This window comes from Pelobates fuscus, chromosome 8 (assembly GCF_036172605.1).
Source record: "Pelobates fuscus isolate aPelFus1 chromosome 8, aPelFus1.pri, whole genome shotgun sequence".
Taxonomy (NCBI): domain Eukaryota; kingdom Metazoa; phylum Chordata; class Amphibia; order Anura; family Pelobatidae; genus Pelobates; species Pelobates fuscus.
Genome location: NC_086324.1, coordinates 169,973,276 through 169,997,610, shown reverse-complemented (window position 1 = coordinate 169,997,610; position 24,335 = coordinate 169,973,276). Strand labels below are relative to the sequence as shown.

The 24,335-nt window shown below is 42.2% G+C and overlaps 1 protein-coding gene across 1 annotated transcript in view; it reads right to left on the bottom strand.

Annotated features, from left to right (window-relative positions):
* LOC134571358 (uncharacterized) overlaps positions 1 to 24,335 on the bottom strand; it is a 232,721-nt gene that overhangs the window by 136,425 nt on the left and 71,961 nt on the right. The window contains exons 13-16 of the mRNA XM_063429560.1: positions 15,286 to 15,597; positions 6,212 to 6,562; positions 3,893 to 4,204; positions 1,014 to 1,364 (exon numbers count right to left, since the gene is read on the bottom strand). Coding sequence (XP_063285630.1) covers positions 1,014 to 1,364; positions 3,893 to 4,204; positions 6,212 to 6,562; positions 15,286 to 15,597 — 1,326 coding nt within the window. The remainder of the gene's footprint in view (positions 1 to 1,013; positions 1,365 to 3,892; positions 4,205 to 6,211; positions 6,563 to 15,285; positions 15,598 to 24,335) is intronic.

Genomic DNA, 24,335 nt, shown 5'->3' with positions numbered 1-24,335 from the left:
CATTCTGCTAGCATTTCCTGCTGCTCTATTACATTGTCTGCCTACCTTTAAGTCATCAGAAATAATCACCCCTAAATCCCTTTCCTCAGATGTTGAGATTAGGAGTCGATCAAATATTCTGTACTCTGCCCTTGGGTTTTTACGTCCAAGATGCATTATCTTGCACTTATCCACATTAAATGTCAGTTGCCACAACTCTGACCATTTTTCTAGTTTACCTAAATCATTTGCCATTTGGCTTATCCCTCCTGGAACATCAACCCTGTTACATATCTTAGTATCATCCGCAAAAAGACACACCTTACCATCAAGACCTTCTGCAATATCACTAATAAAAATATTAAAGAGAATGGGTCCAAGTACAGATCCCTGAGGTACCCCACTGGTGACAAGCCTAAGCTTCGAATATACTCCATTGACTACAACCCTCTGTTGCCTGTCACTCAGCCACTGCCTTACCCATTCAACAATATTGGAATCCAAACTCAAAGATTGTAGTTTATTGATAAGCCTTCTATGTGCAACAGTGTCAAAAGCCTTACTGAAATCTAGGTAAGCAATGTCTACTGCACCACCCTGATCTATAATTTTAGTTACCCAATCAAAAAAATCAATAAGATTAGTTTGGCATTATCTCCGTGAAGTAAACCCATGTTGTCTCTGATCTTGAAATCCATGTGTTTTTAGATGTTCAACAATCCTATCCTTTAACATGGTTTCCATTACTTTCCCCACTACTGAAGTAAGGCTTACTGGCCTATAGTTGCCCGACTCCTCCCTATTACCTTTCTTGTGAATGGGCACAACATTCGCTAACTTCCAATCTTCTGGGACTACTCCTGTTAACAATGATTGGTTAATGCTAGCCATAATGTTTGGTGAGATAATCTGATTGTGATGGGACTATCATGTAATTGAGCCATTTATTCCCCCTCTTTCAATGATGTCACCCTGACCTAGTTTGAGGTCTGTTGTTGAACATAGCATATTGATTGCATTTACAAGACACTCACCCTTCACTTGTAATGGTTTAGTCCATGTCTCTATTGGTTTCACCAGGCTGGGATAGTCCACTCTGAGGATGAATTGTGCTCCTTGCTCTGAGCTCAGTGATGGAGTGATAACCAGACATGCTGTACAGCTGTACATATTATCCGGCTGTTTGTCATGACTGAGATTTGGGATTTCATATTTCTCACCAGAATTTACAGGAGTTAATGCTCGGCTTCCCTTCTCCTTTTTAAACCATCCCACAGCCAGAACATCCGGGTAATAATTAGAAATATTATATTGTAGGGTGACCCTCTGACCCAGCAATACAGGAGGGATGGGAATTTCTTGAATTTCTGGACGCCAGGTAAATTCTACATAAACCAAAAAAAATTATCTATAAATGGTGATAATAAAATACAAACTATAAACATAACCTTACAAGCACTAGACACTCATATAGAATCAAGTAATTGTAACTTGGTTTTACAAAACTGTTCATATTATCAGCCTTTACTTAAACCAGGGTGATTGTTTAAATACCTACATATTACAATGGCATTTTGTAGATTCATTAATAGATGTTTGATGACCATTTGTAGTGACGCTCTGAGTGCAATAACAGGGTTAAAGGGACACTATAGTCACCAGAACAACTACAGCTTAATGTATTTGCTCTGGTGATTATAATCATTACCTTCAGGCATTTATCATATAAACACAGCCTTTTCAAAGAAAAGGCCGTGTTTACATTGCCTGTAGGGACACCTCCAAGTGGCCACGCCTTAGAGGGCCACTGGAGGTGCTTCCTGGGTCAGTGCTGCCGAAAAAGCAGCACTGCCGTTCAGGTCTCCACGCTCTGCATGGAGACGCTGAATTTTCCACATAGAGATGCATTGTGCTGATTGGCCAAAATGGCATATGACCCCGCCCCCATCCTGCCCGCTTGCCGATTTTAGCCAATCCAATGCTTTCCCTATGGCAAAGCATTGGATTCACTAAAAATTGGCAGTTTTGATAACGTTACAAAAGGGGTGGGGCAAGCGCCTTAATGGGGGGTTTAACACTATAGGGTCAGGAATACATGCTTGGGTTCCTGACTCTATAGTGTTCCTTTAAGATTCACAGATATTGTGGCCAGTCAAGTTAAGATCTGATCTGTTCTGATATTGCCCCAGTGCCATGTTACTTAGTGAGTCTATAAGTGAGCGAGAACTAGTGTGTTAATAGTAAATGGAGCAGAGATTAAGGAATGTGGGAAAAGGAAACATCATGACTGAGTTTAGGTGTCAAAAGGAATAGAGACAAAGGCTGTTGGGAGATGATTAACTGAGTTAGAGAAAGGAAGATAAAAAGCAGAAACCGAGATGGAAATAGAGGAAATAGACATAGTAACTGAGATGGAGGCAGAATGTGGCAGAATGTACGGCTGTAACAAGGTTTTTGTTTGTTAATCTCAGGATTTTTCGCCCCTTTGTTTGACTGCTGTTCGTGTGGTTCCCCAGACTACTAAAACTACTGAACACCAACCACTCTCCTGGCTGCTTCCCATCTTGGAGAAGTAATTATTAGAACGTTCCCTGGGTGGCCGCTTTCCACAAACTACCGAATAGACAGACTCTAGTTAATGGAGTCTGTTCGCAAACTCTCAAACACATAAGATGCAGTGAACTGCAGCTATCTTGTCGCACAAATGGGAGCAGCGGGACTTGGTCGTCGAGCTCGTGGAACTAAATTCAAACACTAGAGCTCGGTGAAACAGGACTGCTGCGTGCTTCTATTCCAAGAATATACAAACAACGCTGTTCGGAAGTTAGAAACTACTGAACGAGGGGAACGTTTGCTACTATGCAGCCAAGGGGAGCATTCGTCAGTGTTCGGATAGGAGCCTCTAGAAGTTGACCAGTCCTAGCTACTTTACGTCTAGAACTCTTTTGGGCTATAGTGGTCGCTCAGTCAGAACTTTAGCCCAGTGGTTTTTCATTTCTACCAAACTTATCTGAGCGGTATTTGGAGAACTTGGGCACTCAGATCCAGGCTATCTGGGGATGTAAGAGTTGTAGGGTTCCTATTTCGTTTTGTGTATGTTTTGTATGAATTTATTATTTTGTGTATGTTTTTCTGTATTTGAGAGATAATTGATTTAGTGTCCTTTAGACTCAATTATCTCTCAGTTACATGAATTAAAGGGAGGAGTTTGGTGTGTGGACCTGAAGGGGGACTCCATGCAGGGGCATGCATTCATTACTGTAGATCCCTGCTGTTCTATGTGTATATAAGCAGGCCACTTGGCCCTAATAAAACCAGTTGACTCCGAGAACTATGTCTCGACAAGTTACATTCCCATGGATGTGCTTTAACTACTGTTCCAGTTCGGCTGTGAGAGGAAATAGCGGATGTAACCAGTTGGGTTACCTGGAGTCTGCTACACATAATATAGTAATTGCAGAAAACATGATACCTCAGATGGTGATAGGGAGGATTATGGTTTATATAATGATAACTCAGACGGTGATAGGGAGGATAATAGTAACTGAGAATGGAGGTATGGAGAGACATGGTAATTGAGATGGCGGTGAGAATGGTCATTTTAAGTTTAAGAAGTTTGAGATAAAGGTGCAGAATGATATTAAATAAGACTGGAAGGTGATTGCATGATAACTGAGACTGGAAGGAGGTGAAGAGATAAAAAAAAATAGAGAATAGGGGCATAAATACACAAATCTGGAATGTAGGAAAAGACAAATAAGTTTAGATTGAATAGAGAAGAGCAGATCTAAACATACCATCAGTTATTGGCATATTTATAAATGACTGTATTATAATTAAATGTTAGTAAATGTAAGTAATATGTATTAAATATTCCACATTAAACTTCCATCTAGACTCCCTGTTTCCTTACCTGGATCCTTAGCACAGAATTTCCGATGTTCTGGATAATCCAGAGATGAATGTTCCCATGAAACACACACTATAAAGTTTGGATCTTTAAAGTTGTCCCCAGGAACCTTTAATTCACTCTGGATGCTGTAAGTGAGATCTGAATTTGGTTTGATAACATCATTGGATGTCACGGGTTTCTGGGACTGTCCTGGTCCATAGGTCCAGATAATCTTGATCTCCTTTGGATAAAAGTTCTGTAGATTCAGTGAATACATTATCTCTCCGGACTCACAGAGACTCACTGTTACTGGCTCCGACACTGCTGGTTTAGCTAGAATAAAATATTACATTTACAATATTACAATTCTTTACATTATAAATTCCATTTAACATATTACAGGTTAATGGACCTTGCATGAAATAATTGCACAGAGATGGAGAACACGGTAAGAATTCTGAGTAACGTTTCACAAGGCACCCATATAGAAAGTCATTACAGTAAATTACATTATATTTAATCCAATTAATGTTATGGATTCAAAATGTCACTGCATAGTAAGGATTAAAAAAAAATGCACTGCATAGTCAGGATTTAATAAATATCTCCCTGCATGAACAATGGCTGGAGGAAATAATAGTTCCCTTATCTTTACTGTCCCACTGCAGCCTTTCCTTTTACTAGTTTCAGTGTCACATAGGACATAGGGTTAATGCTGTGCGTTATATTCAGCTTGTTGGGATAATCGGATTGCGATTGGACTGTCATGTTATGGAGCCATTTAATTTCCTTCTCTTTCAAATCTGCCACCCTGACCCAGTTTGAGGTCTGTTGTTAAACGTAGCATATTTAATTGCATTTAAAAGTCACTCACCTGGGGCGGGGCCTGGGCATCATGGCGGCTGGCTGCACATCGAGTGAGCTCCCACTTTAAACCACAAACTCTGGCTGATTTACTGACAGCCAGCCCGCCACAAATGACTCACCAAGCTACATACCCATAACTGGAGACCCAGGGGAAAATCTAGAGACTTTATGCAACTCATCAGCCCAAATTCCACACAGAGACCCCCACTGCGGCCTACCGTTGCTGCGGGACAGGTGAAGCGGACGATCATCCACTCAGCGCTTCGTTGCAACACGTGGAGTCTACCTACCCCGTTATCCCCCTCCTCTGGACCGGTGGGGGTTATCCCGGTCCCCACTGGGTCCACTAAGCCTGCACCATGAAGCCTAAACAGAGAAAACCTGCAAGCCTTGCGGTACCTTCAAGATGGCCGCTGCATTGAAAACCCCAGTACAGCCAAATAAGCCTGATAGGCCAGAGCTGGAGTGAGGCCTTTGATGCTCGGTTCGAGGCAATATGCCAAGCCTTCTGGGACCGCCTTGCCAAGCGGGGACCCTTGCTTACCCTTCCCGAGATGAAGACGCCTGTCAAGCAGCAGCTGATGCCTGTACCTCTTCTAGGCTGGGGGCTCAACTGGAGATCCTTCCATGCCATAGTCCACATACCTGCGGGGAGACCGCCACCCGGAAATCCCGGGGACCCACGATCCCGTCACTCGGAAAAGGGGGATAAACGGACTAAGGGCACTGGCTCCCTTTAAAGCCCGGAGCCGCAGAGACAGGGACTTGCCACGCTGCGAAACGCTGACAACTCGCTTGCAGCATTTGCAGCGCAGCCTGACTTTCAGCACGCTGGATAGGGGGACTGATACACCCAACCAGGAGATGGACTGTCCACTGTGGCATGCGCATGGTATTGGTTGAAGACCGCTAACAATGCCTCCTTCTGCGCCCCTCCTGTTGCCTGGCAAACGGTCTGATTTAGGACAAACCTAATGTGAACACTGACGGTTCTTACCTATCTTGTGGCTTAAATATGCTCTCTCATAACACAGATGACAATGTTAACATTTTATTTTAGCTTAGTTATGCCTTAGTTTAACCCTATATGTTGATGCTCACGTATTTTCAAGCAACCCACTGGTTACTATCTCTTGACACTTGAGTAGACCCTGTTCTGTTACGATGGCTAATTATGCTTCCTTAGACTAACAGCGCTGCCTGACAACCGATCTTTGACACACTGTTATCCTGTAGTCGCCTGTCCTATCACTACCTAGCATGACACACAGTGATCTACCTAACTACTAGCCTGTTTCTCTTACCTTATGCTCTTACTAAATATAACAATTGTGCAGACCCATTGCCACAATGTTTTCAACGCTATATTATTCTTATGCGCACTACTGCTTTTGTGGCAAGGCAAGCCTGTTATGTAATCTGTTCACAACAAAAATAAAGAATTACAAAAAAATAATAATAATTATCACTCACCCTTCACATGTAATGGTTCAGTCCATTTCTCTATTGGTTGCTCCAGGCTGGGATGTTCCACTCTGCAGATGAATTGTGCTCCTTGCTCTGAGCTCAGTGATGGAGTGATACCCAGACATGCTGTGCAGCTGTACGTATTATCCGGCTGTCTGGCAGAGCCAAGATTTGGGATTTCATATTTCTCACCAGAATTTACAGGAGTTAATGCTTGGCTTCCCTCCTCCTTCTTAAACCATCTCACAACCAGAGCAATTGGATAATAATTAGAAATATTATATTGTAAAGTGACCCTCTTACCCAGTAATACAGGGGAGATGGGAATTTCTCGCATTTCTGGACGCCAGGTAAATTCTACATAAAAAAAAATCAAAAAAAAATCTGTAAATGGTGATAATAAAATACAAACTTTTACCATAATATTACAAGCACTAGACACTCATTATATAGAATGAATTATTGTAACTTGGTTTTACAATACTGTTAGTATAATCAGCCTTTACTTACACTGGGGTGATTGTTTAAATACAAAGAGAGAGGTACAGACAGGGCCTTCTTTAAAGCAATGAAGATAGAGTTACAGAGAGACACGGTAATGAAGATAGAGGTACAGAGAGACACGGTAATGGAGATAGAGGTACAGAGAGACACGGTAATGGAGATAGAGGTACAGAGAGACACGGTAATGGAGATAGAGGTACAGAGAGACACGGTAATGAAGATAGAGGTACAGAGAGACACGGTAATGAAGATAGAGGTACAGAGAGACACGGTAATGAAGATAGAGGTACAGAGAGACACGGTAATGGAGATAGAGGTACAGAGAGAAACGGTAATGGAGATAGAGGTACAGAGAGACATGGTAATGGAGATAGAGGTACAGAGAGACACGGTAATGGAGATAGAGGTACAGAGAGACACGGTAATGGAGATAGAGGTACAGAGAGACACGGTAATGAAGATAGAGGTACAGAGAGACACAGAAATGGAGATAGAGGTACAGAGAGACACGGTAATGGAGATAGAGGTACAGAGAGACACGGTAATGGAGATAGAGGTACAGAGAGACACGGTAATGGAGATAGAGGTACAGAGAGACACGGTAATGGAGATAGAGGTACAGAGAGACACGGTAATGGAGATAGAGGTACAGAGAGACACGGTAATGAAGATAGAGGTACAGAGAGACACGGTAATGAAGATAGAGGTACAGAGAGACATGGTAATGGAGATAGAGGTACAGAGAGACACGGTAATGGAGATAGAGGTACAGAGAGACACGGTAATGGAGATAGAGGTACAGAGAGACATGGTAATGGAGATAGAGGTACAGAGAGACACGTTAATGGAGATAGAGGTACAGAGAGACACGGTAATGAAGATAGAGGTACAGAGAGACACGGTAATGAAGATAGAGGTACAGAGAGACACGGTAATGAAGATAGAGGTACAGAGAGACACGGTAATGAAGATAGAGGTACAGAGAGACACGGTAATGGAGATAGAGGTACAGAGAGACACGGTAATGAAGATAGAGGTACAGAGAGACACGGTAATGGAGATAGAGGTACAGAGAGACACGGTAATGGAGATAGAGGTACAGAGAGACACGGTAATGGAGATAGAGGTACAGAGAGACACGGTAATGAAGATAGAGGTACAGAGAGACACGGTAATGAAGATAGAGGTACAGAGAGACAAGGTAATGGAGATAGAGGTACAGAGAGACACGGTAATGGAGATAGAGGTACAGAGAGACACGGTAATGAAGATAGAGGTACAGAGAGACACGGTAATGGAGATAGAGGTACAGAGAGACACGGTAATGAAGATAGAGGTACAGAGAGACACGGTAATGAAGATAGAGGTACAGAGAGACACGCGAATGAAGATAGAGGTACAGAGAGACACGGTAATGGAGATAGAGGTACAGAGAGACACGGTAATGAAGATAGAGGTACAGAGAGACACGGTAATGGAGATAGAGGTACAGAGAGACACGGTAATAGAGATAGAGGTACAGAGAGACACGGTAATGGAGATAGAGGTACAGAGAGACACGGTAATGGAGATAGAGGTACAGAGAGACACGGTAATGAAGATAGAGGTACAGAGAGACACGGTAATGAAGATAGAGGTACAGAGAGACACGGTAATGGAGATAGAGGTACAGAGAGACACGGTAATGGAGATAGAGGTACAGAGAGACACGGTAATGAAGATAGAGGTACAGAGAGACACGGTAATGAAGATAGAGGTACAGAGAGACACGGTAATGAAGATAGAGGTACAGAGAGACACGGTAATGAAGATAGAGGTACAGAGAGACACGGTAATGAAGATAGAGGTACAGAGAGACACGGTAATGGAGATAGAGGTACAGAGAGACACGGTAATAGAGATAGAGGTACAGAGAGACACGGTAATGAAGATAGAGGTACAGAGAGACACGGTAATGGAGATAGAGGTACAGAGAGACACGGTAATGAAGATAGAGGTACAGAGAGACACGGTAATGAAGATAGAGGTACAGAGAGACATGGTAATGGAGATAGAGGTACAGAGAGACACGGTAATGAAGATAGAGGTACAGAGAGACACGGTAATGGAGATAGAGGTACAGAGAGACACGGTAATGAAGATAGAGGTACAGAGAGACACGGTAATGAAGATAGAGGTACAGAGAGACACGGTAATGAAGATAGAGGTACAGAGAGACACGGTAATGAAGATAGAGGTACAGAGAGACACGGTAATGGAGATAGAGGTACAGAGAGACACGGTAATGGAGATAGAGGTACAGAGAGACACGGTAATGAAGATAGAGGTACAGAGAGACATGGTAATGAAGATAGAGGTACAGAGAGACACGGTAATGAAGATAGAGGTACAGAGAGACACGGTAATGGAGATAGAGGTACAGAGAGACACGGTAATGAAGATAGAGGTACAGAGAGACACGGTAATGGAGATAGAGGTACAGAGAGACACGGTAATGAAGATAGAGGTACAGAGAGACACGGTAATGGAGATAGAGGTACAGAGAGACACGGTAATGGAGATAGAGGTACAGAGAGACACGGTAATGGAGATAGAGGTACAGAGAGACACGGTAATGAAGATAGAGGTACAGAGAGACACGGTAATGAAGATAGAGGTACAGAGAGACACGGTAATGAAGATAGAGGTACAGAGAGACACGGTAATGGAGATAGAGGTACAGAGAGACACGGTAATGGAGATAGAGGTACAGAGAGACATGGTAATGGAGATAGAGGTACAGAGAGACACGGTAATGGAGATAGAGGTACAGAGAGACACGGTAATGGAGATAGAGGTACAGAGAGACACGGTAATGGAGATAGAGGTACAGAGAGACACGGTAATGGAGATAGAGGTACAGAGAGACACGGTAATGAAGATAGAGGTACAGAGAGACATGGTAATGAAGATAGAGGTACAGAGAGACACGGTAATGAAGATAGAGGTACAGAGAGACACGGTAATGAAGATAGAGGTACAGAGAGACACGGTAATGAAGATAGAGGTACAGAGAGACACGGTAATGGAGATAGAGGTACAGAGAGACACGGTAATGAAGATAGAGGTACAGAGAGACACGGTAATGAAGATAGAGGTACAGAGAGACATGGTAATGGAGATAGAGGTACAGAGAGACACGGTAATGGAGATAGAGGTACAGAGAGACACGGTAATGGAGATAGAGGTACAGAGAGACACGGTAATGGAGATAGAGGTACAGAGAGACACGGTAATGAAGATAGAGGTACAGAGAGACACGGTAATGAAGATACAGGTACAGAGAGACACGGTAATGAAGATACAGGTACAGAGAGACACGGTAATGGAGATAGAGGTACAGAGAGACACGGTAATGGAGATAGAGGTACAGAGAGACACGGTAATGAAGATAGAGGTACAGAGAGACACGGTAATGAAGATAGAGGTACAGAGAGACACGGTAATGAAGATAGAGGTACAGAGAGACACGGTAATGGAGATAGAGGTACAGAGAGACATGGCAATGGAGATAGAGGTACAGAGAGACACGGTAATGAAGATAGAGGTACAGAGAGACACGGTAATGGAGATAGAGGTACAGAGAGACACGGTAATGGAGATAGAGGTACAGAGAGACACGGTAATGGAGATAGAGGTACAGAGAGACACGGTAATGAAGATAGAGGTACAGAGAGACATGGTAATGAAGATAGAGGTACAGAGAGACAAGGTAATGAAGATAGAGGTACAGAGAGACACGGTAATGGAGATAGAGGTACAGAGAGACACGGTAATGAAGATAGAGGTACAGAGAGACACGGTAATGGAGATAGAGGTACAGAGAGACACGGTAATGAAGATAGAGGTACAGAGAGACACGGTAATGAAGATAGAGGTACAGAGAGACACGGTAATGAAGATAGAGGTACAGAGAGACACGGTAATGAAGATAGAGGTACAGAGAGACACGGTAATGGAGATAGAGGTACAGAGAGACACGGTAATGGAGATAGAGGTACAGAGAGACACGGTAATGAAGATAGAGGTACAGAGAGACACGGTAATGGAGATAGAGGTACAGAGAGACACGGTAATGGAGATAGAGGTACAGAGAGACACGGTAATGGAGATAGAGGTACAGAGAGACACGGTAATGGAGATAGAGGTACAGAGAGACACGGTAATGGAGATAGAGGTACAGAGAGACATGGTAATGAAGATAGAGGTACAGAGAGACACGGTAATGAAGATAGAGGTACAGAGAGACACGGTAATGAAGATAGAGGTACAGAGAGACACGGTAATGAAGATAGAGGTACAGAGAGACACGGTAATGGAGATAGAGGTACAGAGAGACACGGTAATGAAGATAGAGGTACAGAGAGACACGGTAATGAAGATAGAGGTACAGAGAGACACGGTAATGAAGATAGAGGTACAGAGAGACACGGTAATGAAGATAGAGGTACAGAGAGACACGGTAATGAAAATAGAGGTACAGAGAGACACGGTAATGAAGATAGAGGTACAGAGAGACACGGTAATGAAGATAGAGGTACAGAGAGACACGGTAATGAAGATAGAGGTACAGAGAGACACGGTAATGAAGATAGAGGTACAGAGAGACACGGTAATGAAGATAGAGGTACAGAGAGACACGGTAATGAAGATAGAGGTACAGAGAGACACGGTAATGAAGATAGAGGTACAGAGAGACACGGTAATGGAGATAGAGGTACAGAGAGACACGGTAATGGAGATAGAGGTACAGAGAGACACGGTAATGGAGATAGAGGTACAGAGAGACACGGTAATGGAGATAGAGGTACAGAGAGACACGGTAATGAAGATAGAGGTACAGAGAGACACGGTAATGAAGATAGAGGTACAGAGAGACACGGTAATGAAGATAGAGGTACAGAGAGACACGGTAATGAAGATAGAGGTACAGAGAGACACGGTAATGGAGATAGAGGTACAGAGAGTCATGGCAATGGAGATAGAGGTACAGAGAGACACGGTAATGAAGATAGAGGTACAGAGAGACACGGTAATGAAGATAGAGGTACAGAGAGACACGGTAATGAAGATAGAGGTACAGAGAGACACGGTAATGGAGATAGAGGTACAGAGAGACACGGTAATGGAGATAGAGGTACAGAGAGACACGGTAATGGAGATAGAGGTACAGAGAGACACGGTAATGAAGATAGAGGTACAGAGAGACACGGTAATGAAGATAGAGGTACAGAGAGACACGGTAATGGAGATAGAGGTACAGAGAGACACGGTAATGGAGATAGAGGTACAGAGAGACACGGTAATGAAGATAGAGGTACAGAGAGACACGGTAATGAAGATAGAGGTACAGAGAGACACGGTAATGGAGATAGAGGTACAGAGAGACACGGTAATGGAGATAGAGGTACAGAGAGACACGGTAATGAAGATAGAGGTACAGAGAGACACGGTAATGAAGATAGAGGTACAGAGAGACACGGTAATGAAGATAGAGGTACAGAGAGACACGGTAATGGAGATAGAGGTACAGAGAGACACGGTAATGAAGATAGAGGTACAGAGAGACACGGTAATGAAGATAGAGGTACAGAGAGACATGGTAATGGAGATAGAGGTACAGAGAGACACGGTAATGAAGATAGAGGTACAGAGAGACACGGTAATGGAGATAGAGGTACAGAGAGACACGGTAATGGAGATAGAGGTACAGAGAGACACGGTAATGGAGATAGAGGTACAGAGAGACACGGTAATGGAGATAGAGGTACAGAGAGACACGGTAATGGAGATAGAGGTACAGAGAGACACGGTAATGAAGATAGAGGTACAGAGAGACACGGTAATGAAGATAGAGGTACAGAGAGACACGGTAATGAAGATAGAGGTACAGAGAGACACGGTAATGAAGATAGAGGTACAGAGAGACACGGTTGTGGCGAAACCAACTTCGCCACTGTGGACTGGAGAAGCCTGGTTGATAGCCTCCTGCCCTGCGACTATGGCCCTGGACATATTGTACTGTAAAAACTATATTTGGGCATGTAATAATGTATATTGCTGCTACCGGCCCTTTAAAAGCATCTAGGAACAGATTGGGACTTTTGGGACTACTGTCCCTTTAAGGCCGGGAAGTATATTCTAGTGTACTGCCTGTAATATTGTATATGTATTATGTGTTAAGTTTAACCTGGGTGATATATATGCAGCATTCATCTGATCGTTCGGTAGAATCACTCCATTCATTATATTGAGTGAGACTACCGAACAACCAGACCACCCAGGAATAAGTGTGCCTCCAATTACCGTTTGCAACAATGTTGCAAACAGGTAATTGGCAATCCATGTAATGTGTTCTGTGTCCTCTGGGTGGCCGCCATTCGGGAAACAACCACGTGGCGGCGGCCATCTTTAACTACCGAACAGCGGTGTTTTGCCGTCGAGTGTCTGGAACTGAAATCGGACACTCGACTAGGCAAACACCGCTGAGACCTCCAGACTTCCAGGATTTCGTGGGGAAACTACTGAACGGCCCGCCGTTCGGTAGAAAGAAACGTACGAACTAGGGGATTCATACGAATCCCCCTTAGTCTCTATAACACAGGCAATTCGTCTGTTTCATTCACTTGTTTGTGACCGACCGCAGGGCCAAAATGCATGGAACTGTTTTCGGATACTTTACCCATGCGGTCGGTCAATACTTTAAAGTCCCATAACTCCCGAACCGTTTATCCGAATGGGCTGATTTTAACATATGTTGTCCCTCCAGACTAGGGCTATCTGGAGATATTGGATTTGTGGATGTACCCCAAGTATTTAGGGTACATCCAAAACTTGGGTAAAAATATGTCCCTGTTAATTGTGTTAACAGATATGTTGGAGGGAGGAGATGTGTGGGTTGTACCATAAACTGGATTGGTGTACTGTAAACCCCTCCCCTGCATGGGAGAATCTCATATAAGCCTGTGTGTGAATAAATCAGTGTTGTTGCTGTTTAACCCTGAAGCTGGAGTGTGTCTCTTTCTTGGGGGAAAGGGGACTGTATGCCGACTGCCAGGAGTGTAAGCTGTTTGTATTGCTTTTCCTGTTCGGCTGCTTCCAGGGTTCGTGTGTCTGCTGTTCGAGAGTTGGTGAATCCGTGCACTTTGGGAGTTCGGGAACGTGGTGCTTATAGTAGCTGCTGGTCTATCTAAGGGGGATTATCGCCTAAACGGATTTTTCCCCTTTTATGCTGAAACGGTCCGTTACAACGGTAATGGAGATAGAGGTACAGAGAGACACGGTAATGGAGATAGAGGTACAGAGAGACACGGTAATGGAGATAGAGGTACAGAGAGACACGGTAATGGAGATAGAGGTACAGAGAGACATGGTAATGGAGATAGAGGTACAGAGAGACACGGTAATGAAGATAGAGGTACAGAGAGACACGGTAATGAAGATAGAGGTACAGAGAGACACGGTAATGGAGATAGAGGTACAGAGAGACACGGTAATGAAGATAGAGGTACAGAGAGACACGGTAATGAAGATAGAGGTACAGAGAGACACGGTAATGAAGATAGAGGTACAGAGAGACACGGTAATGGAGATAGAGGTACAGAGAGACACGGTAATAGAGATAGAGGTACAGAGAGACATGGTAATGGAGATAGAGGTACAGAGAGACACGGTAATGAAGATAGAGGTACAGAGAGACACGGTAATGAAGATAGAGGTACAGAGAGACACGGTAATGAAGATAGAGGTACAGAGAGACACGGTAATGAAGATAGAGGTACAGAGAGACACGGTAATGGAGATAGAGGTACAGAGAGACACGGTAATGGAGATAGAGGTACAGAGAGACACGGTAATGAAGATAGAGGTACAGAGAGACATGGTAATGAAGATAAAGGTACAGAGAGACACGGTAATGAAGATAGAGGTACAGAGAGACACGGTAATGGAGATAGAGGTACAGAGAGACACGGTAATGAAGATAGAGGTACAGAGAGACACGGTAATGAAGATAGAGGTACAGAGAGACACGGTAATGAAGATAGAGGTACAGAGAGACACGGTAATGGAGATAGAGGTACAGAGAGACACGGTAATGAAGATAGAGGTACAGAGAGACACGGTAATGGAGATAGAGGTACAGAGAGACACGGTAATGGAGATAGAGGTACAGAGAGACACGGTAATGGAGATAGAGGTACAGAGAGACACGGTAATGAAGATAGAGGTACAGAGAGACACGGTAATGAAGATAGAGGTACAGAGAGACACGGTAATGGAGATAGAGGTACAGAGAGACACGGTAATGGAGATAGAGGTACAGAGAGACATGGTAATGGAGATAGAGGTACAGAGAGACACGGTAAAGGAGATAGAGGTAAAGCGAGAGAGAGAAGTTATAGAGAGTAGGATCTAACCAAATATTAAATACTGGAAGATGTATACATTACTGTATTGTAAGTGAATGTAAGAAAATGTGAGTAATATTTATCAAATATTCCATATTAGCCTTCCATCTAGACTCCCTGTTTCCTTACCTGGATCCTTAGCACAGAATCTTCGGTGTTCTGGGTGATCCAGAGATGAATGTTCCCATGAAACACACACTATAAAGTTTGGATCTTTAAAGTTTTCCCCAGGAACCTTTAATTCACTCTGGATGCTATAAGTGAGATCAGGATTTGGTTTGATAACATCATTGGATGTCGCGGGTTTCTGGGACTGTCCTGGTTCATAGGTCCAGATAATCTTGATCTCCTTTGGATAAAAGTTCTGTAGATTCAGTGAATACATTATCTCTCCGGACTCACAGAGACTCACTGTTACTGGCTCCGACACTGTGGGTTTAGCTAGAATAAAATATGACATTTACAATATTAATTGCATTATAAATTATGATTAACATAATAACAGGTTAACAGGTCTTGGATGGGATACTTGCACAGAGAAGGAGAACATTTTAGAATTCTGGGTACTTTTCACAAGGCACCCATATAGAAAGTCATGGTAAGAGATACAAACTATATTTCAGACAGGGTCAGATTTTTGCAGTGGTCATGCACCCAGGACACAATATTTAAAAACTTTCACAAGATATGATATCAGACATAGCAAAAATCCTACTGTCTGTCAGTGCGTGGCCTGGAGAGGAATTGGGTGCTGCACCAGCAACTGTATAATGTACAATGCACAAAGTTCATGGCTCCCTCACATCCTCTCTCCCTGCTGGGGATACATGTGCGACAAAGCAGAGACATGTGCCTTCCATGGCATTGCTCACTGGTGCAATGATTAATTGGGCTCTGTAGTGTTAATTAACAGAGGACGTGTGGTTATATCACACTGCTGATCACCTCCATAATAAGTACTCTTGTAATAAACAGAACATTGAGGGAGCAATTATAAAATTAGCACTTACAATACAATGCCAGTGATAACAGATAGGTAAGCCAGTGCCATGGGTTCTCACAAAGGTTTAATTTCTCTCAGGGTGTTTGGGCAGAGGGGGGAAATAAAGAGTACTATATTTTAGTCCAACATGTTTTCACTCATACAGTACCCCAACAGCGATTTTTTTAGCCGCGAGGCAAACAAGGCCGCCCCCAAATGCCCAGGGCAAATGTCTTGTTAGCCTTGCGGCTAACTGACATGCTGGGCTGGCGGGCGGCGCTGGCGGGCGGCTGGCGAAGGAGCTGAGCAGACAGCTCAGAGGAAGTGCTCCCTCGCCAGCCGCCCGCCAGCCCAGCAGCCAGGGAGAAAGAGAACCCCCCCTAGCATTCCCAAAGGTAAGGAGGGGTTAAATAAAAAAAAAGGGGTTAATGTGAGTGAGTGTTTGTGTATGTCTGTTAGTGTGTGTGTCTGTTAGTGTGTGTGTGTCTGTTATTGTGTGTGTGTGTGTGTGTGTCTGTTAGTGAGTGTGTCTGCTAGTTTGTGTCTGCTAGTGAGTGAGTGTGTGTCTGTTAGTGAGTGTCTGTTAGTGAGTGTCTGTTAGTGAGTGTCTGTTAGTGAGTGTGTGTGTGTGTGAGTGTGTGTTTCTGTTAGCGAGTGTTGTGCGTATCTGTCAGTGAATGTGTGTTTAGAATGCTGGGTGGGGGTGGCGCGAGGGGGGCGCCTGAGTTTTGTCCTGCCTAGGGCAGCAAAAAAAACAGGATACACCACTGCCCATGCCTGTTTACCAGCTACAATGTATCCAGTCCGTTTGTCATGGTTTCTATTTTATGGGGAAAGCTACACAAATCCTGGATGTTTGCTGAAAATCTAAATCAGAGTACTGACTAAAGGATAACAGAGGATTTTAATTATTAGATTTGTGTGTTTAATTTACCATTAATAGATTGGAGCTTGAAGGTTTTTTCTCTCTTTTTTCCTTCACAGACAATCCTGCATTTGATTATCACATCTGAGTGTTTCAGGACAGATGGTATCAGAGTCAGAGAGCTGGTTATATTATATAGACCCTCTTTGTGTGTCTCCTCTGTACTATCTCTAAAAGCCACATATTCTGGTTTCTCCGACTGCTGTGTCGATGTATCAGACATTTCATGTAATGTTCCATCATTCTCTTTTATAATCCAGAAAACGTTGGCATTCTCAGAGCAATCAGAAGCCGTACAGTAAAGAATGACCTTCTCTCCATGGGTCCAGATAGGAGGTCCCTGAATGTTGTTCATGATGAACTTCTGGTAATCTTCTGAAAAACAAATATTTGAATTTATAAGATACTGTTCATGTTATTGGTGTATCAGGTCAAAATGTCACTTGTCACGGTTTCTCAATTTACACAAAATTTAAGAGAACATGGATTAATCCTGTGCTTCTTTTTCCTACACTTCGAAGTCTCGTCATGTTACTGTCCTTAAAAGGATACTCTTAGCACCAAAACAACTTTAGCTTAATGAAGAGGTTTTGGTGTATAAATCACGCCCCTGCAGTCTCACTGCTCAATTATTTGTCAATTCTTTGTCATTTAGGAGTGAAATCACTTTGTTTATGCAACAAAAAAACTAAAAAACTATTTGAAGTAATTTGCCAGAAAACTGGAAAAATCTAAATTCTGCTTGGATCAACAACCAGTTCACATGCGTATTCCTTATATCCTTAAATAGTTCCACCCTCCCTAAAAAAGCAAAACAGAAAACTTTCCGACTACAGTAAAAATATAAACAGAATCTAATAAGGCTAAATCTCTGGTTAGTGAACTCCACATCTTTATTGCTCTTCCTGTAAAGAACCCTTTCCTCTGCTGTAAGCAAAAACTCCTTTCTTCCAGTCTCAATGGGTGGGATCTTGTCTGTTGAATAATCCTGCTAATGAACAGGTCAGCACGATTTGTACGGACACTGTGTATATTTGTATAATGCTATCATATCCCGTCTGAGACGCCTTTTTTCAAAAGAAAACAAAAGCAGTTTTCTAGCCTTGTTTTATATCATGTTTTTCATCTCACCTATTCATTTTGTAGCGCACCTCTGTAGTGTCCTTTAAAACAAGCGCCCAAACCGTCACCGCATATACATGGTGAGGTCTTACCTTTGATTTATAAAGAGACAAAATTACATTCTGATCGCATGAACCCCCCTTTGCGGATGAAAGCATCTTACTAGCCTTTGCAATGGCAGACCGTTGCCTAGTTTGTTATCTATAATTGTTCCCAAGTTCCTTTTCATTTAATGTTATCCCTAACTCAACCCCATTTAATGTAAGTAAACAGGTAAATGTTCACATTACAACGTGGTCCTTTCTAAGATAATGTGACCCTCTTAGAAGTTATATTCTTTGGGAAAGTGGACACAACTAGCATAAATGCAAGTGTGTATAACATAATATATATATTGATTATTAGATTAGGCTACTGGTACAGTTTAATCATAATAAAACATATAAACATTGTAATAACATAATACAATGCATTTAGATTTCCATTAATTATACTAATGTCTTGGCTGTTTACTCTGTCATTCATGATTTACAAAGCTGCTTTCACTCACATGGCGAGGTGAAAAGAAAAGAGCGCTACATCCTAATTAGTGTAGGGACAACTTTTAATTATGAATAGCAGTCAGGTTGACAAAATGTCAATGGGCAGGTTCTAAACGACCCCTCCATACCTATATAGCCTCCTTGTATAAAGATAGAAAGTTTATTGAGACAATACGGCTGTCACTTTGGGGTTATGGAACCCAAAATGTAGTACTTGAAAAATAAACAGAAAATAACAAAGTCAAAGGCAGGGTCTGATAAGGGGCAAGGCAAAGGCAAGGTCAGGCAATCCAAAGTCGTAATCCAGGCAGCAAAGGTTCACAAAAGATGAATGAGCCAAGGGACGTGTACTTCCAGGAGAGCAGGTAGGATACAACTAGGTAACAGGAAAGGTAGCATAGAACAACTGAGCAGGCTCAGCTGTTCCGTGTTTAAATAGGGTGCTAAATGTAAAACACACCTGTTTTGTTATCTCCATAACACCCTATTGGTGTATGGAGCTGTCTGTTACAGGGGTTGCCATGGAGTGAATTAGTTGCACTAATGGGTTCCAGCCACGTCTACAGGTGAGTCCTGTGGCATGGAATGATCGTGCATGTCTCCCAAGCATCTACTGATGCCTGGGAGACGTGACGCAATCTAAGTTAGAAGGTCGCGGCCCGCTCCGAATAATCGCGCATTAGCGCTGGAGCAGCAGTGGGGTAAGTCGTGACAACCGCATCTAAAGTGCTGTTTACATGTGTCGAGTTCTTCCTATTTAAGTAGATTAATCCTCTGGAGCATTCTTTAATGGTCAGCATTTAAATGAACACTATAGTGCCAGGAAAACAAACTCGTTTTCCTAGCACTACAGGGTTACTAGGTCCACCCCACCCTCAGGGCCCCCTTCCCGCTGAACTAAAGGGGTTAAAACCCCTTCAGCCACTGACCTTGATCCAGCGTCGTGCTCCCTCGGCACTGGTGACCTCTCTTCCCCCGCTGACGTCAGCTCCCGAGTGGAGCAGAATGTGCATGCACGGCCAGAGTCGCATGCGCATTCAAACCGCGAAACCATTACTCAATGCTTTCCTACGGGGATCTGAACTCACGCTGGACTCCGTGGGGATGTCCAGCGTGAGTTCACTGCGATTTTAACAGTGAGAATCGTGGAAGTGGCCTCTAGGGGCTTTCAGGGAGACAGCCACTAGAGGCTAGCTTGACCCTGCAATGTAAACATAACAGTTTCTCTGAAACTGCTATGTTTAAATGTTCTCTGAAACTGCGATGTTTACAGCTGCAAGGAGAAAACTTGGGGGACCTGGCACTCAGACCACTTCATTGAGCTGAAGTGGTCTGGGTGCCTATAGTGGTCCTAAAAATGGCTTTACACTTTGAAGTCAGGTATACTCACACCAGATATGTTTAGTTAGGTACCTAAACCCATTATCAGGGGTCAACATTTCTAGTCCTGACTTACTAGCCAGGCTTTATAGTTACTTATCACAAGTGTGCTCAAAAAAAGATTTTTCATTTAATAGTGTTTGTGTCAGTGTGTTTATTTAAACAGTTTTGTGTGCTGTGTTATGTTCTATTTGTGTGCTGCCAAGGTGTGTGGGTCTGCAAATGCGCAGATATCTACACATATATTTTAATAGTATAGAACTGTATCGTAACTATAGTAATATGTAAATCCTCAATATGGTTAGTGTTCAGTGATTGAGTTTAGAAAAATCACATTCGATTTCTTAAAAAAGCTAAGAACTTCTTACACATTGATTTAATTAAGTCTTTCCTATAAAATGTACCTGTCTGTTGATTTGCAGGACCAGCGTCCACCTCAGATGGTTCTCGTAGATCTGCAGACTTTGGCAGATTCTGATCTTGAATCAGAGCAGCCGTGGCCTTCGCTTCTGTTTATCAAAAACCACAATTAAAATTTGAAGCAATAAAAAGGCATGCTATATATCTATGTTCAACATTTAAATAGGCAATGTTTCCACTTCTTATGCCTTCATGCAGGCTTGGATTTGCCATAAGTCCATGGCCTCAAGGCGGCAATTGGGACTAGTGCGGTCTGAGAGCCTGAAAGATTCTTCCCAGAGGAAATCCAATTCAGCACTTCTCATAGAGAAGCATCAAATACAATGATTCTCTATGAAGGGCATTGGACGTGTTTGGCATCATCAAGCTGTGTGCGACGATACCAAATGTGAAGGCCTTAGGAAATCAGAGGTCTTAAAGAGGAAATGTTTCTACAGTCTTGTCCAACAACCACTAGAGGCATGTTCTCTAACAAATGCACATATTGTTGTTTCTCAAAAGCAGTGAACTTTTATATTGCCAGATACTCGAGACAGCATCTATGCATCAAAACCACTTAATTATGATCTAGTGGTTTTGGTGTTTAGGCATACCTCCCAACATTTCAAATAAAAAAAGAGGGGCACTTTAATTTTAGGGATGTGAGTGGGGGTGTGATCAGGGCGGGGCTGTGAGAATACATTTTAGGTGATTTACTAATAAAAATTTGCCCAACTAAAATGTAATTGATAACAAGAACAATTTATCTTATTTACACAGACTGATTTCTAAACACATTTGTTGTAGTTTAAATACACATTATTGGGAGTATTATTGCTGTGGAGCTCTGGTATACACTCAGACACATTACTGGGAGTATTATTGCTGTGGAGCTCTGTTATACACTCAGACACATTACTGGGAGTATTATTGCTGTGGAGCTCTGTTATACACTCAGACACATTACTGGGAGTATTATTGCTGTGGAGCTCTGTGATACACTCAGACACATTACTGGGAGTATTATTGCTGTGGGGCTCTGTTATACATTCAGACACATTACTGGGAGTATTATTGCTGTGGGGCTCTGTTATACACTCAGACACATTACTGGGAGTATTATTGCTGTGGAGCTCTGTTATACACACAGACACATTACTGGGAGTATTATTACTGTGGAGCTCTGTTATACACTCAGACACATTACTGGGAGTATTATTGCTGTGGAGCACTGTTATACACTCAGACACATTACTGGGAGTATTATTGATGTGGGGCTCTGTTATACACTCAGACACATTACTGGGAGTATTATTGCTGTGGGGCTCTGTTATACACTCAGACACATTACTGGGAGTATTATTGTTGTGGAGTTCTGTTATTCACTCAGACACATTACTGGGAGTATTATTGTTGTGGAGCTCTGTTATACACTCAGACACATTACTGGGAGTGTTATTGCTGCGGAGCTCTGTTATACACTCAGACACATTACTGGGAGTATTATTGATGTGGAGCTCTGTTATACATTCAGACACATTACTGGGAATATTATTGCTGTGGAGCTCTGTTATACACTCAGACACATTACTGGGAGTATTATTGCTGTGGAGCTTTGTTATACACTCAGACACATTACTGGGAGTATTATTGCTGTGGGGGCTCTGTTATACACTCAGACACATTACTGGGAGTATTATTACTGTGAGGCTCTGTTATACACTCAGACACATTACTGGGAGTATTATTGATGTGGAGCTCTGTTATACACTCAGACACATTACTGGGAGTATTATTGCTGTGGAGCTCTGTTATACACTCAGACACATTACTGGAAGTATTATTGCTGTGGAGCTCTGTTATACATTCAGACACATTACTGGGAGTATTATTACTGTGGGGCTCTGTTATACACTCAGACACATTACTGGGAGTATTATTTCCGTGGAGCTCTGTTATACACTCAGACACCTTACTGGAAGTATTATTGCTGTGGAGCTCTGTTATACACTCAGACACATTACTGGGAGTATTATTGCTGTGGAGCTCTGTTATACACTCAGACACATTACTGGGAGTATTATTGCTGTGGAGCTCTGTTATATACTCAGACACAACAACAATATGGAGCTCTGAGAAAAGAGACAGAGGGTACGGGCCCAAAGTATGGACTGTCCCTCCTAAATAGGGGCACTTGGGAGATGTGCTTAGAGAGTACCTTTTTAACCGCTTTAACCCCTTAAGGACCAAACTTCTGGAATAAAAGGGAATCATGACATGCCACACATGTCATGTGTCCTTAAGGGGTTAATATAGATGAAAGATGCAGATGTACCAGGAGTGATCTTCCAATGCAAATAATGAAGAATAAAACCATTATTGTAATATCAGATCTATTAGAAAAATGTGTCTTCTTTTGTCACTAAACCTTTTTATTACATGTTTCCATCAAACTACAATAATAGAAAGGCTGTGCCCTTCTTACTTACTGTCACTATCTAAGTCTCCATTATTGGTTGTTTGCTATCAACGCCAATCACCATCTAAAAAAAAGCTTTGGCAGAAGTGGCATGTCTAAAGGATATGGGCACAATGCATGGACCAAACACATAATGTGTCAGATAACATAAGCAGGTTTTTACTGTATTTTTATATTATGTATTTAGATCTATATTTATACATATGTCTATAAGTATTTTTTTTTATAAAACTATTCTAGATTCTGTATACCTTGTCTTTCCACGCTGATTGTCCTACTTATAGGATCCTCCAATGTTTCGTGCTCTACTGTGGCTGTAAGGACGTAATTATTATCTTCACAAAACGCATTCTTCTTCAGGTCACAGATACTGGTAACCGTAAAGCTGCCATCTTGGTTTTCATTAAATGAACTGGAAGATGTGACAGTATAGCTTTCACCCATCGACGAGGCAGGAACCAGTTTCCAATAAATTGTGATTACTTTGGGGTAAAAGCCATCAGCGTTCAGGGAGAAAACCCTGTCTCCCGAGTTAATAATATTTTTTACATCTGGAAAACCTACAAATAAATAAATAAATAAAAATAACAAAACAATTGGTTATAAATCTAGCAACAAAAAGTGGGATTGGATACTACAGGTACAACGTTAGGAATCGATGGTCTAAAGGTGAAGCAGTCACCATGGAAACCAATGGAATGTTCCTGTTTATTGCTCCAGTTTTTAACTTTGGCCCAGAATTGTTCTTTATACACGAAACCATCTTTGTGTAGGTATTGGTGAACTGAATATAATACATCTGAATCATTTCTGTTTTAACCATATATTGTCCTGATGATTTTAAAATCTGTTGTGTGTATTTATTTTCCATTCTAGTCAATAATCTTGCTATCCCAGGCTTCTTCATAAAAAATGCCATGTGAATCATCTAGCAATTCAAACAGCAATTTCATCCTAAGCAGTGGCATGCTGGGAGATAATCTGCTAATCTGTCTGAACCTCATATTCTGATTGGCTCCTTACATTAATTTATCTCATTGTCTACTTTTAATCAATGACTGCACCTGTAAGACTTTTTTACTGGTCAGATGAAACTAATATCAACTGTAGGTAATATCGTTTTTTAATTATTTATGGAAAGATACTTTCAGATAACAGGTCAACCTTAGATTAATAAAAACAACATAATTCATTTTAATAAATATCTACCGTACATTAAGAACAAATCTACCCACTGTTCAATGGAAGAATGCAAGCTAGAATGGTTAATCTGTGGATCCTGTGACTATATACTATATACACACAACATGAAGAGTGTCCCAGTTTGACCATAAAACAATGAATTACCCG